Genomic DNA, 17,500 nt, shown 5'->3' with positions numbered 1-17,500 from the left:
TTCCTGTTCTATTTTTTTGGGAGAGTTTGAGATGGATTGGTATTCTTTAAATGTTTGGTAGATTTCACCATTGAAGCCATCACAGGTTTTTGATTACTGATTCAGTCTCCTTATTAATAACTGGTCTGTTCAGATTTTCTATTTCTTCATGGTTCAGTCTTGATAGGTTGTATGTTTTTAGGAATTTATTAATGTCTTCTAATTTGTCCAACTTGTTGGTGCATAACTGTTTGTGGTAGTTTCTTATGATCCTGTGTATTTCTGTGGTATTGGGTCATAACACCTCTTTCATTTCTTTCATGTTCCTTCTCCCCAAAGAACTTTCTTTAGAATTTTTCTAGCACAGGTTTGTTGGGAATGCTATCTCAGCAATTGTTTGCCTGAAAATGTCTTTATTTTGCCTTAATGTTTTAAAGATATTTTTGCTGGATATAGAATTGTGAGTTGACCGATCTTTATCCCCTTTATTTCATTAAAGCTGTATTGTCTTTTGGCTGGCATAGTTTTTGTTTGGAAGTCTACTCTGATCCTTTTCCATGTTTTCCTGAATGTAATTTTTACTTTCCTTCTGGCTACACCTTAAAATTTCTGTCTTCAGAGCTCTGAAAGGGAGCTCTTGCTAGTCTTCTGTCTCCTAATCTTTCCTGTGAGCACTTGGTAAGGCCCGTTATAAAGAGCTTGTAAGTATGGGGACACTCCTCTTATGTCTGGGGCCAGCTCTTCCAGACTGACATGCTAGCTCCCACTTGATCTTTAAGAATTTACTTAAATGTTAGCTGATTTTTTCTTACTTGGGTGGGATCACCTTTCCCTCCAGTGCTCTGCCACTGGTTAAATATTTGAGTTTCTCAGCTGTCCCCAGAGGTATGTGCCTCCTTAGATTTCCATTACTTCTTTTCCTTGGAACTTCAGCTCTTTGATGGCTACAGGAAATTTATAATTTTTCAGAGTATCTGGCTGTTTCTCATTGTTAGGGAGTGAGTAACAGTCTTCTGTGGCTTTCTACATTCTACACAGAAATGGCATTCTCCCTTAGTTTCCAATAGCATTCTTATTTTATGAGTCTTCTCTTATTTCTCTAAGGATATCGAATTCGAAGTTCATCTACTTTTTAAACTTACTGGTTTAAATCTTCCGTTCCTTATATTGTCTCTTTTCTCAAATTGCCTTTTTTTGTTATTGTATTTGCTTGTTTTAGTATCTGTTTATTAGGTTCTTCAGCTCTCTGGTGAATCTTAATTGTCCTTTCATTTTTAAGAATAAGGTCCTGAGAAGCAGAGTAAAATCTCTGGGTGCCCTAATGGGATTCTGAAATTGTGAGCATTCCTGTGGGGTGCTGAGATGTTAACCATAATGTTTTAGTTGGATACTCCAAAGTGTCATAACTAGGACTTCTGGGTTGGTTCCTACATGAAAGGCTCTTCTTCCTCCTTCTGACTGGGGTGTCTATGTGGGGGGGGGTCATGGGAGTTGTTGAGGGTGGGGGAGAGGGCTGCCCGCAATTTGAGATCCAGGTACTGCAAGTGGCTATTGTTCTATGAATAGGCTTCATCACTGTGTTAGATCCCAAAGTCTATACCTTCTTTGTTTCAACCTGTCCAGAGGCTAAATCCTCCAGCCTTTGGCCTTAATGTGGGAGGGATAGTCGCATAGTTAGTTGTATGGGGCAAGGTAGGTGACCTAGTGTGCCTAACAGTTTCTATTATGGACTTGAAAACAAGCATCTGCTGTTAGCCCCACACTGCTGCCTTCAGAAGTATCTGATGCCTGCAGTTACTGAAGCTTTCCAGGGTTCTATAACATAAATTAACTTGCTCCTTTAACAGATTTGTTTTAGCTTTCTCAGTACGGTGAAGTCAATTTTCATTCATTTATTTCCTTTTCACACTTCCAGGGATTTCTGTTGACATTTCTCATCTGCTTTTGTCTTTTTACCTATTCTCAATGTGGCTTCATATCTTTATACTAGTATTATTTTTTGTATTTATTTATTTATTTTGCATAGACTACATTTTATTTATCCTGGTTTTATTTTATTTTATTATGTTATGTTAATCACCATACATTACATCATTAGTTTTTGATGTAGTGTTCCATGATTCATTGTTTGTGTATAACACCCAGTGCTCCATTCAGTACATGCCCTCCTTAATATCCATCAACAGGCTAACCCATCCCCCCACCCTCCCCTCTAGAACCCTCAATTTGTTTCTCAGAGTCCATAGTCTCTCATGGTTCCCCCTCCTTCATTTCTCATCCTGTTTTTATTTTTTATTTTTATTTTTTTTAAAGATTTTATTTATTTATTTGAGAGAGAGAGAATGAGAGACAGAGAGCATGAGAGGGAGGAGGGTCAGAGGGAGAAGCAGACTCCCTGCCGAGCAGGGAGCCCGATGCGGGACTCGATCCTGGGGCTCCAGGATCATGACCTGAGCCGAAGGCAGTCGCTTAACCAACTGAGCCACCCAGGCGCCCCTGTCATCCTGTTTTTAAAAACGTTTTGTTTCTTTTTCCACTTAGTTACTCCTCTCAAGGAAATCACAATTGGTGCTAATCCCTCTGTATTAATTACCATGAGCTAACTAGCATATCAAATGACTGCAAAATTTTAGTACCTTAACACATTAAGAATTGCTTTCTTGTTCCTCTCATAGTGCAGTTATAGTTAGTTATGCCCCATGTAATTATCCTGGGGCTGGGGCTCCTCCAGGTCCTTGGGGATCTTTTGGCAAAGCCTGAAAGTGGGAAAAGAACTGATGTTTGCACATGAGATGGCTTTAGGGGCCCAACTCAGAAGTTGGGCCTCTAAAGCTTATTACATCATTTCTACCCACATGCATGGGCCAGAACTCAGTTACATAGCTACACTTAACAGCGTGGGAATCCAGGAAATGTATTTTCCCAGGAGGAAAAGGAAAATGATTAAACTATTAGCAATCCTATGCTATCTATATTTTGTTAATTCCCATATGATTGCATATACATGTACACATACACACTCATACATATATATATATTTGTGAATCCATATCCTTTTAAAATAATTGCTTGTGCATGGGGTGCCTGGGTGGCTCAGTTGTTAGGCGTCTGCCTTCGGTTTAGGTCATGATCCAGGGTCCTGGGATCGAGCCCCGCGTTGGGCTCCCTGCTCGGCGGGAAGCCTGTTTCTCCCTCTCCCACTCCCCCTGCTTGTGTTCCTGCTCTCGCTATCTCTTTCTCTGTCAAATAAATAAATAAAATCTTTAAAAAAAATTGCTTGTGCAAAAATGGGATTATATACATATTTTTCCATTATCTTTTTGTCTTGCTCTGCTCTGTCTCACGGCAGATCTCTTCCAAATCATTTGGTATAATTTTAATTCTTTATAAAGGCTACATAATATTCCATTATGTATTACATCAAAATTAATTCAACATTTTCTCTGTTGATAAGTATTCATTTAAAAAATGCCTTTATTGATATTTTGGTGGCATTTAGAAGGGAATGGAGCTAAATGTATATGCTCATTTCTACATCTTTAAATTGGAAGTCTAGCATTCAGACTGGTTGTGAATGTATGCTAAATGCAAGATTATTTCTAGAAATAAAACTATAATAATTTATATTTTGAGAGGTAATGAAATGTAGTTCATAGGAGTAACAGCCATTGGTTTCCATAGATTCTCTAGAATCATCAATTTGCTGGACATATTATTAGCAAATATTCTAGACATTTGAGGAGCACATAGAGATATTTTAGCAAATTATGTTTTGATACCAAATAACTACTTAACTTTACTTCACAATTTCTTTGCAAAGCTAAAATTACATTAGCAAAATTTACAGTATAAATAAATCTTGTATTTATTTATTTATTTATTTATTTATTTATTTATTTATTTATTTTTAAAGATTTTATTTATTTATTTGACAGAGAGAGACATAGTGAGAGCAGGAACACAAGCAGGGGGAGTGGGAGAGGGAGAAGCAGGCTTCCCGCGGAGCAGGGAGCCCGATGTGGGACTCGATCCCAGGACGCTGGGATCATGACCTGAGCCGAAGGCAGACGCTTAATGACTGAGCCACCCAGGCGCCCTAAATCTTGTATTTAATTGCAGCATTAACTATTAACTTTTTTTAGGCACATGGAATTACTATATTTTAAATGGCATTTTGCTGTTTCCTATGGATAGATTCTATTGGCATAAGGAATGTAAGAGTTCAGAGAAAAATGTATATTATTAATTATTTAATTGAACAGATATTAAGTACCTACTAAGCATGAGACCCAGCTAAGAGCTAAGGATATAACAAAGAACAATATAGACATAACATGTAAGGATTTTTAGTTATGGAATATTACTCAGTGGAATATTGTGTGGTTAGTGAAACTGAGAGAAAAATAGAAGCAAAATAACCAGTATGTTTTCTATAATGTGAGGTATTGAGAGAGACAGACAGGGACAGAAAGAGAGGGAGAGACAGAGGGACAGAGAGAAATAGAGGCAATTACCCCATCTTGAATGCCTGTCATTTACCAAGCACTGGGTTGGATTAGGTACCGTGGGAGCTGTGGTCATTTTGGAGACAAGTTTTGCTGGGAGCTCATCCAGTGTAGTCCAGATTGTTTTTTTATTTTGTTTTTTTATTCTGAAAGTGATTTCACTAGATAGAGAAGAGACTCTGTTGCCTTAGTCTATTCTTAATACACTTCATCTCAGCCATACTTTGAGCAAAACAATCAAACCTCAAAGTGACTCTTTAGAAGTCTTGGTTTCTGTAGCTTGCTGCCCAGGAGACCAGGGCTCTCGCTTTGGCCTCGTTATTAGTTGTCGTGCCTTAGACAAGTCACTTAAAATGCCAGGTCTCACTTCCCTCATCAATACAATGAAGAGTTAGATGAAGTGCCCTCTTAAACCTATCAATATTCTGTTTGTGCTGACTGAACCTTCTCAGTAAGACTCTTGGCACATCCTTTTTTATTGCTGGTTATTAAATAGGACTATTGTCCATTACCAAAAAACTGCTTGTCCTGGGATGCCTATGATTTTTGGTTCCTGGATTGGCCACTGATATAATTATGATTGTCATGCTTCTCTGGGTTCATGGGACAGGTTACACAGACCAGAATGCCAGGAACTTAAGGGCTTGTGCTATCTATTCATGATCCTAATTCTTTAGACTGTTTCTGTGGCAAAATTATGTTTCTTTTGAGGCTATTGTTCCTAGAGGTAAAATAATGGAGGATGTTGTTATAAAAAGAGTCTGTAACCAATCTGACACATAAGTGGGTCTTTCTAATATGGAACAAACAGTTGAGGAGTATTACATTTGCCTTGCACAGATGGCACACATCAAATGGCCTTCCCCTGGTACGGTCTAGTCTCTAGTGCTGTTTGGAATCTTATCCAGTATTGGTGCAGGAGCATCAGCTTGTTCTAATGGCACCTCTGAATACCACCAACACCAGCAGGCAAACTACTTTATATCTGCATTCCATTCATTATTTTGAGGCTAGACCAATATAATTTTGGCTCACATATCTGTCATTCGTGGCCACCACAATATCAGATGCAAACTTATTAAGAAACACATTTCAGACATTTGGCAAATATTTGCCAAGTATTTATTGAGTGATAACTACATAGTAGGCACTGTTCTAGACTCAGAGAAAAGAGCAGTGAAGTAAACAAATCCGTCATAAGGCAGTTATGTTTTTAGAAAGCGAGAGAGCAAATATGTAAAATATTTATATAATAAGTTAATTGGTGGTAAGTGCTATGTAGAAAGATAAAACAGGTAAAGAGGTTAGAAAGGGCACATGTATTTGGAGAGGGAGTTTTTTATATACAGGGAGTTCAGGGAAGGACATACTGAGGATGTGATATTTGAGGATCAACTTAAAGGAGGTGAGGTGGGTAGTCTGGAGGGTCCATGGGGAGAACTTCCCTGTAAAGGAGCAGCAGACCTTGAGGAGGGAGGAAGTTGAATGTGTCCTAGTTGGAGCAGGAGCAGAGTGAAAGGGAGATGAGGTCAGAGTGGTAAGGACTTGCTTTCCCTGGGGTGATACAAGTAGTCCTTGGAATGAAAGATTTAGGTTTGTTTTCACTTACATTTAACTTGGTTTGACCTTAAGTTTCTCCGTTTTTGTGCCCATCCCATACGTGTATCCTCTTTATGGACTTTTTCTTGACCCTCAATTTTTGTTACTCCAAGCACTGGGATTGACCTCCATCTTGCAGCTTTTTCACACAGGGCTTTCTCGTCACCCTCTTGGGATAGCACATTTTGCTTCTCCCGAATAGTCCTGCTGCTTCTCCTAGGACAGTTCTCAGCTCTTCAGAGAAGCCTCTTGAGGGTTTAAGCTCTTCACTCCACCACACCTCCTCCCTCCTCTGGCTGTTATCTGGTTGCCTTCTAGTTATGTGCTAACGTTAATTGAAGACAGTTGTCACCTGGGTCTTCCTCTTCTCCAGAGAACTGCCAGTACCATGGGAAAATCCAGGGGCTGCCTGGCAGGTGCCCTGCTTTGTAGTTCTTTGATCCCAATATCTGACACATTTCCCTTGTTTAGTTCAGCCACCTGTGCCCACAGCCGCAGCATGCACCTCATCTTGCCTCAGCCTTTGCCCATTTCGGAAGTGCTAATCTCTCAATAGTGTGGAAAGAGGTGGGACGTGAATAAATGCATTTGTATCTACAGCCTGCCTCCAATCGAGCGATGTTCCCACTCTCACCCTTGCCATACTACACCTTGGCCTCCAGGGGGAGCTCACACTCCCAGTCCTGAGACCTTGGAGGATGGACCTCCTTGGACCATGGAGCTCTGGGTTACAGTACTAGGGAGAAGCAGTGGTTGAGTATGTGGGTAATGGAGTCAGACACAATTGTTCAAATACCATTTCTTCCGCTTCCTAACTGTATAACACTGAGCAAGCTGCTCATGTTCTCTGAGCCTCACTTATCAAATGAGGATGAACAGGCACACCTCACAGCCTACGTGAGGAATAAATGACTTAGTGTAAATGGAATAATCAGTAGAGAGGTAACTAATAAAGGGAAACCAGTTAGATGTTTCTTCTTTGAGACAAGTGAAGAGGTTAAAGGCTGTTGTTCCATGGGGTGGTCTCATATATTTCTTGAAACTAGAAGGAATGTAAACTTTTGAAAAGCTTCTGTGTCATTGCCACACAGCTGTGTGAAAGTATCTGGCTCTTGCCTCTGCCTCTGTTGCCCCACTTCTGCCTCCCCCCCCAGGTGGAGCAGGACTCAGGATGGGGTCCCGGAGGAAGACAGGGGGAGCAGGTGGCTTTTGCAGGCCTCCCTAGGAAATGAGACATTCTCCTCTTCTTGGGCTCTTTGAACAGGGAAGATGTATGTAATACATGTTTTCTTTTTTGTGTACATACGTAGCTCATTTCTGGAGAGTGCCGTAGAGGAAGTTATTGCTTCAGAAACATTTAAAACAGTGACTTTTTCTGTTTTCACTTATTGATCACAAAAAGGTGTGAAAAAGATGGTTTCTTTCATAGCAGCCTGCCAGATTTCTTTAAGGGGCTGGAGCAGGGCTAATTGCTCCCTCTCTTAATCACTGCACGTTCATCCCTCAACCCGCTACACGCTGCTTTCTTTAGTCACCATTCCACGGAATCTGCTGTCCAGGCCCCTGGTGAGGAACCTGGAGCAGGGAGGAGGGGACCTGGTGCTGAAGGGGTGTGGTATGAGCATATCCAGAACGCATGCATAAATGTGGACATCCAAAATACAAGGAGTGAGTTTGGACAGTCATTAATAATATGAGCTACAAAAGGAAATGAGTGCAGAAATAATTATTGAAACAGAGGGCATGTAACATAACTCATATAGACAAGGACAAAAAGCAAAGGAAACCCTAAGAGAGCTTTTTAAAAAAACTCCAGCTTAAAACATGTTTACAGAAGTGAGATAAAGTAAACCAGTTATGAAAGTAAATGTAAATGTTTTTTAAAATCCATTTAGAAGATGTTTAGAATAGATACACCTGAAACAAAAGAATTTAAAAGTAAAAAAGATGGGGAAAATTTTTATCAATAAAACAAACAAAATATCAGGATGGCATACAACTTAATTTTTAGTAAAAAAGAAGAATTTGATGCAAAATGCAATCAAGGTGTCCAAAAGGGACATTTTTTTTCTATGTTAAATAAAAAGCGCAATTACTAGTGAACATTACATATGCTTCTCTGTGCTAAGTAACGTAACATCAAAATATTAAGCAAAGTACCCCATGCAGTTTTACTCCTGGATACATTCCAACAGATGTGTATATTTCTGTACTAGAATGTCTGTAGCAGCACTTTCCATAATCCACTTTCCCACATCAAAACTACCCAAATGACTATCACCAATAGAATGGATAAATAAATTGTAAAACCCTCACCCAATGGACTACTATACAGCAGGGAAAACAAATGTTCTGCATACAGCAATCTACGTGAACCTCACAGAGTGCTGAGCAAAAACTGTCTACCACAAATGAGCACATACCATATGATTCCATTTATACAAAGGAAAAAATGGAACAAGTAGAACTAATCTTAGGGGATAAGAGTTTCTCTTTGCAGAGAGGGGGCAGTGACTGGAAGGGAGCACAATGGGGAGGGGGTGTCCTGGGTTCTGGTTATACGGCTATGCTAATTTTTTGAATAATTTTCAAGCTGTTTACTTGATTTGTATATTTTTCTTTAAATATATTTTAGTAAGAAGTTTAAATATGAAGAAAAAATTATCAGAGATACCAGAACACTGTACAGAAAAACTATTTTAGATATTTTAGCATATTGCTTCAGGCTTTTTACTTAAAGAATAAACAGATTTTTGAATAATACAGCTCTTTATATTGAATTAATGCATACTGATATTATACCTTAAAACATATGTATGTATATGTATATACTTAAAAAAAATTTTGACCATTGATCCTATATTAGGCCAAAAAGAAATCCTAAAGTCTCCAAACAGGAATTGTACAGACCATGTGACATTCTGAAACTGCCATGTGCTAAACTAGATACTATTATTAATATTTTAAACAACTACAAAAATTAGCCATTTGAGATATCTCTTAAATAAATATTTGGCCAGTGACTAAATGAAGGTGACAATTATAGATTGTAATAATAATTGTTTTTGAGAAAATAAAGGTGAGAAAAATAAATATGTCATAAAGGTTTGTCCAGGTGTCTAAAGCTGTATTCAGGGGCAACAATGGTTAAGTTCATAGTCTTTTTTTAAAATTATTTTTATTAACATAATGTATTATTTGTTTCAGGGTTACAGGTCTGTGATTCATCAGTCTTACACAATTCACAGCGCTCCCCGTAGTTCATACCCTCCGCAATTCCATCACCCAGCCACCCCATCCTTCCCACCCCCCTCCACTCCAGCAACCCTCAGTTTATTTCCTGAGATTAAGAGTCTCTTATGGTTTGTCTCCCTCTCTGGTTTCATCTTGTTTCATTTTTCCCTCCCTTCCCCTATGATCCTCTGTCTTGTTTCTCAAATTCTTCATATCAGTGAGATCATATGATATTTATCTTTCTCTGATTGACTTATTTCGCTTAGCATAATACCCTCTAGTTCCATCCACATCGTTGCAAATGGCAAGATTTCATTTTTTTGATGGCTGCATAATATTCCAATTGTATGTATATACCACATCTTCTTTGTCCATTCATCTGTTGATGGACATCTAGGCTCTTTCCATAGTTTGGCTGTAGGTTCATAGTTTTGAATGCTTCTATTATTTAAAAAATGAAAATAAATTAATTTTCTTTATAATTCAATTTGACAAGTAAAAACAAACCTAAGGGAAATATGAGTAAAGTAATAAGAGTAAAAGCAGCAGATGAAATAATTAGAAAAGAGAAACGAATACAGTAGAGCTGATGAATAAATCTAAGTACTTATTCCTTTAAAGGAAAAAGAAAACAGCACAATAATAGGTAATGTAATGTAATTAGGAATAAGATAACATAAATGTAAAGAGAAACAAGAAACCCAATTAGAATTTTTTTTAAACATAGAGTGCTTTATGCCATGTTATACCAATACTTATTTTTAAATTGCAATTATAAATGGCAAACCTGGGAAATTGCAATTACAGAGATGTAATTAAGAGAATAAAACCCTAATAGAGGCAACAGTATTGGAGGAATTAGAAAGATTACCAGTTCACTGTCTGAGGTCAGACAGTGATTTTGAGTTTTTTTCAAACTTCTAAGGAGGCCTTCTGGGTGTAACCTGGCTCTGCCAAGTATGCACAGCACCATTTGACCTTGGCCTTGTTGAGTGAATGAATATGAGCCAATGAATGAGTGCTCTCTTGCCTTAGTGGGGATGAAAGAGCCCTCTCAGAGGTTAAAATAGACAAGTAAGGTAATGTAGGTGAGGTTCTTAGCATAGGGGCTATTAAATAGTGAGCATTCAGTTAACAGTAGGTCAGATGTCTTAGAGTCCATGGGAATCAAAATGTCAATGAATAATCTTTAGATATGTATATATATATATTTTCAGGTTATCCTGATCCAGAAAATTTTTCCTGGACAGAATATCTGGAAGCTACTCAAACTAATGCCGTTCCTGCCAAAGTTTTTAAAATGGTAAGTTTGTATCTGAATACACTCTCACCTTTAAGCAATGTACATGTTGACTTCATTTGACAGGTTTAAATTATTCTAGATTTTTCTTCTTCTTTTTTTTTTTTTTTAAAGATTTTATTTATTTATTCATGAGAGACAGAGACAGAGAGGCAGAGGGAGAAGCAGGCTCCCAAGGAGCAGGGAGCCCAATGCGGGACTTGATCCCAGGACGCTGGGATCATGACCTGAGCCGAAGGCAGACGCTTAACCATCTGAGCCACCCAGGCGCCCTAGATTTTTCTTCTTAAAGTCAAATGTTATTTTCATAAGCAATCTGCCTTGTTTTCAGTTAAAGCCACAAAGGAGGTGATTCACTTACTATCGTTCCTCTACACAAAAGTAACGATGGTTTCCCTACTTGAAAAGCCCGGTAGCCCTACACCCTCATGCAGTTGAAGGCACCTCATCAACCTCAGATAATGGTGGAGTCCTTCATTTCTGCTTGTATTTGTCCATCAAGTGGGAACGCTGCACTTTCACAGTCTTGGTACTGTTTGAATGTCCATGACGCCATAATAAGATAGGCGAATTGTATATAGCCTGCGTGTGCTCTGCTTTTATCCATTTTGAGGGAAACATTGCTTTTAGCATTTGTTAGAACACCAACTTTTAAGTTCAAATTTGTCCTTATACATTTATTGCAGGGTTGAACCAAGCATGAATTATTTGGTAAAAGACAGTGCATTGATAGTATAGTTAGAGATATTTATGTCTAAAGCGGTTTTCAAATTGTGTGCTCCGGGCTTCCTGACTCATCTTTAATCAGAGTTTTATATAGTGGGCTTCCACATATAATTTCATTTATAAAAAGTTTTCTAGGGATCACAAGGGATTTGAAACAAAATGCTATTTCATTTTTTTAAAAAAATTGATTATAGAATAGGCTGGATTTGGAAAATAAGTGTAATCAAATTAGGAAGGCTAGAAGTCCCAGAGTGCTTGAGAGGCCTTAAAGAATTGCAGAAACTCAATAAGCAGAATACCAGCTTCTTGTATTATCTTTTTCTCTTTTGCTTTCTGTCAAAGCTCATTTTACTTTTCCAAGAAGAAAATTACAAGAAAATAAAACTCTGATTTAGTTAAAAATGCAACTTCCAGGCTCTGACATGGGGTTATTGGATTCACCTCAAGATACGTATTTTGGCGTCTGCAATATGAAACTGTTACCTTTGTTATCAAGACAGTGACCTTGGGGAGAGCAGAAAGAATTTCAAGCATCAAAGACCTAATTATAGTCTGTGTATTCCATTTAGTAGGTGTAATAATGCATTTTGGAGAAAATATGCTTCCACAAAAGCTGGAGAGAAACAAACGAGGTACTGGAGAAAGATTTAACTGTTTATTACTCGTGTATCATGAAGGTTTTATTTTCCTATTGCCATTTCTAGACTTGAGGGATTCAATACACTTCATTTTCAATAAGGTCAATTGAATACTTTTATGTGTAATAGCTTTCAAAGTGAAACTTTTTGCCAACCTGTGAACACTGTTGGAGTTGTCTTTTAACTTTGATTTTTGGTTTTTATATTTCTCTGGTGCCAGTGATTTGGTAAGTCCCAGTGTATTTTTTCCCATTCAGTTTTTTTTAGTGTTTTCTGAAGGTCCATCATTATAGACTCCTGGTTCCTAGCATTTTAAGAGTTGGAAGAAAGCTTAATTAATATAGTTTTTAACATGCTTATGTTACAAAAGCACAGGTTATGGCTTTAAATTACATTGTGGTATGATTTTAGAACAGTTACCTATAATAGTCATGCAGCTTTTATCTATTTTAAAATTTAGATTTATAAAGGATTATGTTTATCCTTTCTTATTATTTACTAAATAATTTTGTCTTCTGGGCCATACATTCCAAAACTGGGCAGTGAGAATAGTCAACAGTTTCTTAATTTATAGAGTTAATTTCAGAAAAAATCTAAACAAATAAATAAACTGTTAATAAATTAGAACCTTTTCTGAATCTTGTGATCATTAACGAATTTATGATTTAATCTCTTTTTAGCTATCTTGAAAATGACCAAAAAATTCTTTCTCCTCTCACAGGTTTTAATAAAACTGGATAAAATAATATGCATAAGCCTTAGGGCCCTTCAACCTGAATTCCAGTTGTACGAAGGGTCTGAATGCAAAGTCAGAACAATTGCACTTTAGAAAACATGCGTCTTGTCTGCGCAGTTGGGTTTGGCTGACTTGTGCTCTTGTGACCTTTCAGCGGATGCCCCATGGTTTTCTGCCGAGCATGAGACTTGAAGCAGTGGACAGACGGAACCCCAGGCTCATTCGCGTGGCTACGGTCATCGATGTGGATGACCAGAGGGTAAAGGTACGCGCTTCTGAGGAGTGCGGTGCTGTCTTGGCGCATCCTCGCCCCTCCCGCGAAGCTCTGATTTCTTGGCACAGCAGGAAGGAGCAAACTTCCACAGACACCATTCCTAGTCCCAGGTCCTGGGTACAGAGATGGCCAGCTGACGCGCACCTGACATGGGGAATCTGTAGATTAGACACAACTGATTCTAAGAGGGATTCTAACATGTTCCTGTTTGGGTTTGCTGTTTAGAGTTTATACGTTTTTTCTTTTTCTTTTTTTTTAAGCTTCCTTTTATTGCTATTATCAGCTTTTTTTTTTGAAATAGTCATTAAACACCTTAACAAGAACAAGTAAGTCTTTGTTTTCTACCATTCTTTGTTAGATCAAAGAAAAATGAACAAAAGGTTGTTAGTCACTGTAGCTAGAACAAAAATTTAGATAATAATTGGTGAACAGATTTCTATACTGTCCTTATTGTGAAATCTATTTTTTTTTAATGCACACATCTTCAAAATGAAATTTTCTTAAAATGGAGCTTTTAATTTTTTTAATAGAGAGCTAAATATTGTGGTATTCAATCTACAGCATATGACAGTTCAAAATTATTTTCCACCCAAACACAGTTTATTTCATACTGATAAAAAGATTCAAGTCAAGTACTTTTAATAGGCACTATCAAGAAAGAGGCATTTAAATTTGATATATAGTTTGTATGATTTAAAATAAATCTTATTTGCTATATGTTGAATTTGAAAACAATTTCTATTTCACCTAATAAAGAATAATTAGTACAGATATTTTAGTAAAATTTAGAGATGAGCATTTTACCATAGATTATCAAGAATAGCAATATCTTTCATTCTTCTGACAAATGAAAACAATTATGCTGAGCACTATTCAGGACTAATACAACATGGGTATTTTCTCTCACATATCTTGTTTTTAATGTTTTATTTTATATTGAATTTTAAGCATATTGCTTAAATTCTTACTTATTTGTAACTATTGCTTACTTTTTTTTTGTTTTCAAACACTTTTATTTTTCTTACTTCCTATGACTATCTAGAAAAGAAAGCCCATTGTCCCACAAAATAATCCTGCAACATTTCAAAATAATTTTTTCATAGCACATAATTTTATAATACAGTTGTGTCCCTTCCTCTACATTGCAAATATGTATAAAGTATATGGTTGCTTTTCCTCAAGTTTAACTAGAATCTATCTGGAGCTTATTCTATATAAACAAGCATCGTGAATCTAGATCAGGAGCCAGCAAACTTTTTCTGTAAAGAACCAGAGAGTAGATACAGTAGATAGCTTTAACCATGCAGGCCATAATGTCTCTGTCCAACTACTCAGCTCCGCTCTTGGAGCATGAAAGCAGCCATACTCATTATATAAACAAATAGGCTTGGCTTTCTTCTAATAAAAATTTATTTATGGACACTAAAACTTGATTTTATATGATACTCATGTGTCATGTAATATTCTTTTGTTTTTAATATTTTGATATTATGAAAACCACTCTTAACTCTGTACAAAAACGGGGTTGGCCAGATTTGGTCCAGGGGTATAGCCCAGATACCAAGTTTTAAAAAGATATTCTGAACCCCACTATTGCTTACTCTTATAGCACTTACTCTGGAAATGACTTCTGAATATCATAATTACTTTATAAATTCAGGGATATTTTCTTAAAGATTTTACTTATTTATTTGAGAGAGAGAGAGAAAGAGAGAGAGAGTGAGAGACAGGAAGAGAGAGGAAGAGGAAAGAATCCCAAGCAGACTCCACGCTGAGCAGTGAAGCTCCACAAGGGGCTCGATCCCACAACCCTAAGATCATGACCTGAGCTGAGACCAAGAGTTGGAAGCTGAACCAACTGAGCCACCCAGGCACCCCAAAATTCAGGAATATTTTGTCACTGAAAATGAGCCTCAGGTTTTTTTTTTCTGAATTTTCGTTTAACTTTCATTATATATTTACTGCATTTATAGGAAAAATTCAATCTGAATAGTCCATCAGATCTTACTTAGAATTTTAATTGACAGTTTATTTTCTTGTGATTCATAAGATACATATTGTGTTGGGCGCCTGGGTGGCTCAGTCAGTTAAGCGTCTGCCTTCGCCTCAGGTCATGATCCCAGGGTCCTGGGATCGAGCCCCACATCGGGCTCGCTGCTCAGCGGGAAGCCTGCTTCTCCTTCTCCCACTCCCCCTGCTGTGTTCCCTCTCTCGCTGTGTCTCTCTCTGTCAAATAAATAAACAAAATCTTAAAAAAAAAAAGATACATACTGTGTTATCTGTTGAATGTATTTGCCACCTTATTTATATGATCATATTGTGTTAACACATTACCTTAAAATATTTGAAAAACTTTAGTTCCTAAGGTGAATTTAGTGTATTTTTTATTTACCATCTCAACATTGATCCTTTTAAATCTCTGAGAATTTAGCTTATCCTTCCAAAGAAATATTTCATGTATCTTCTCCTTACTCTTTCTCTTTCATGGTAATTGCCTTGTCCTTTACTACAGGGAAAGCGTTGAAAAGTTCTTGGTCCCTTTGACAGGATTAGAACCTTAAGTGTTAATTCTGTGGTTGTAAGCATAATGGAAATCCTGTTAGGATTTTAGGACTAAATTAAGATGTGTTTATGCAGCTGATGCTCTCTACCCTGCGAAATGTGCTTTATAAAATGTGAAATGAATTGCTTCCCCATACCATTCAGTCTGTCAGAATGTATCAATCCTGGAATGGATATAAATGTCTTAGGGCTTGTGGTGCACTTTCCAACAAACAGCCTCTTCCCTCTTGCAACCCATTCTTGGGATGGACCCTTCTGCCATGGACCCTCCATTCTGCACCCTCCCCTAGTCAGTCCTGCAGTTGGGTACATGCTTGTCCCATGAGGTACAGGGGGAAAGATTGTGGGCTCGCAGTTTTCCGAATAGAAACAAATCATAGAGAAGATTCAGAAGTATAGCTTCAAACTCCATTCATCAGGGTTCCAGAGGAGAAAAAGGCATTGAAAATGAGTGTCAGGTGTTTTCCTCTGAATTCTTGTTTAAGAAAGTTGAAGGCAGTGGGTGGGACTGTCTCTGCAATTGAGAATGCAGTTGACAGTTCCCTGATCTCCTCATTGTCCAGCACATTCCTCTGTTTGTTTACTAATGTGCTGACCATATTATTCTATAGTTTTCTCTTATTATTATTTTTATTTTTTGTAATTTTCTCTTTTAAAGTCCATATCCTTCCAAGATTGTTTTATCATTGACACTGGCACATAATAGGTGCTTAATGTACGTGTGAATGAATGAGTGAAGGAGCGAATGGCATTGCATACCATCTGGCATCCTGTTACTTGAGTGTGTGAAATAACTGTGTTAGTCCAAAAGTACTCTTCCCTCATTCTTCATTCCTCTCCTGATTTCTCCTCCATTGGAAATCCAGTTCAGCCTAAGGTACTGGAAAGTGACATAGGCTGCACTGATGCTGGTTGGACTTTCAGCTCTGACTTGTTTAACTGGTTACTGACTTGGTGGTTACTCAGTGTATTTGCACTTTCCTTTATCTGTAAAGTGACGTGGTTGGTTGTGAACTTGCAGTGAAGTAACGTATGTAGCACACCCGAAAATGTGCCTGACTCTAGTCCTTCAGTGGTTGCCGCTGTTATCAGCCAGTGCTGCCTTCCTTGGTCGCCTTTGAGAGTAATTGTCATCAGTAGGTGCAGGGAGGGGCAAGCCCACGCTCCCTGGTGAGTTTGATTGGAATTTCCCTGGGAGGGCTCGTGTGCGCATGTGTGATTGTGCTGCATCCCGTTGTCTGACTGTGGAGAGTAGAGTCGGCCTGTTGAACCAAAAGAACAATACCAGTGATGGTGGTAATGACGACAACAGCAGTTTGTATCAGACGACACTTTTGTAAGGGCTTCTCGTGCATTAGGATATCCTTAACAGCAACCGTGGGACACGAGGTGCGGTTGTTAAGCTCATTTTATAGTTGAGGAAGCTGAGGGATGTTAGTAATTGGTCCAAGGTCACAAGCTGGAATGTGGGGAACCGGGTTTACACCCCGGCTTTTAAACAGAGGTTTTCAACTCTAGAGCTTATAGTCTTCCTACTCCGCCTCTTACATTCTACTTGTTATCATAAACATCCTACTTCATAAGGGGAGAGCGGAGGTGGGGGATGGGGACGGAGTTCACTCCTCACCCACCCTACTTTGTCCTTTGTGCTGGGCCCACATCACCTGTCCTCCCAGGAGGTTCGTGTGGTGTTGCTGGCACTCCCTGGCAGAGCGCGGTAGATCCAGAAGACTAACGTTTTTCCTTTCTGCCACTCCCCAGATATGTAGTTGCCTTTATGTGCTTGATTAATTCTGTTTTTAAAGCAGCTTTTTTGAGATATAATTCACACACCATAAAATTCACTGGTTTCAAGTATGCTCCCAGAGCTGTGCAACCATTACCACTATTTAAATTTAGAACGTTGTCATCCCCCCCAAAAGAAAGTTCACACCCCCTAGCAATGAC

The 17,500-nt window shown here is 38.2% G+C and overlaps 1 protein-coding gene across 1 annotated transcript in view; it reads left to right on the top strand.

Moving 5' to 3' along the window:
- L3MBTL4 (L3MBTL histone methyl-lysine binding protein 4) overlaps positions 1 to 17,500 on the top strand; it is a 275,710-nt gene that overhangs the window by 49,764 nt on the left and 208,446 nt on the right. Inside the window, exons 8-9 of the mRNA XM_081802549.1 lie at positions 10,535 to 10,620; positions 12,872 to 13,203. Coding sequence (XP_081658675.1) covers positions 10,535 to 10,620; positions 12,872 to 13,203 — 418 coding nt within the window. The remainder of the gene's footprint in view (positions 1 to 10,534; positions 10,621 to 12,871; positions 13,204 to 17,500) is intronic.

This window comes from Leptonychotes weddellii, chromosome 13 (genome assembly GCF_054177405.1).
Source record: "Leptonychotes weddellii isolate Sample4059 chromosome 13, ASM5417740v2, whole genome shotgun sequence".
NCBI lineage: Eukaryota > Metazoa > Chordata > Mammalia > Carnivora > Phocidae > Leptonychotes > Leptonychotes weddellii.
The sequence above is the reverse complement of the archived record's forward strand: the minus strand, read 5'-3'. Positions and strand labels throughout refer to the sequence as shown.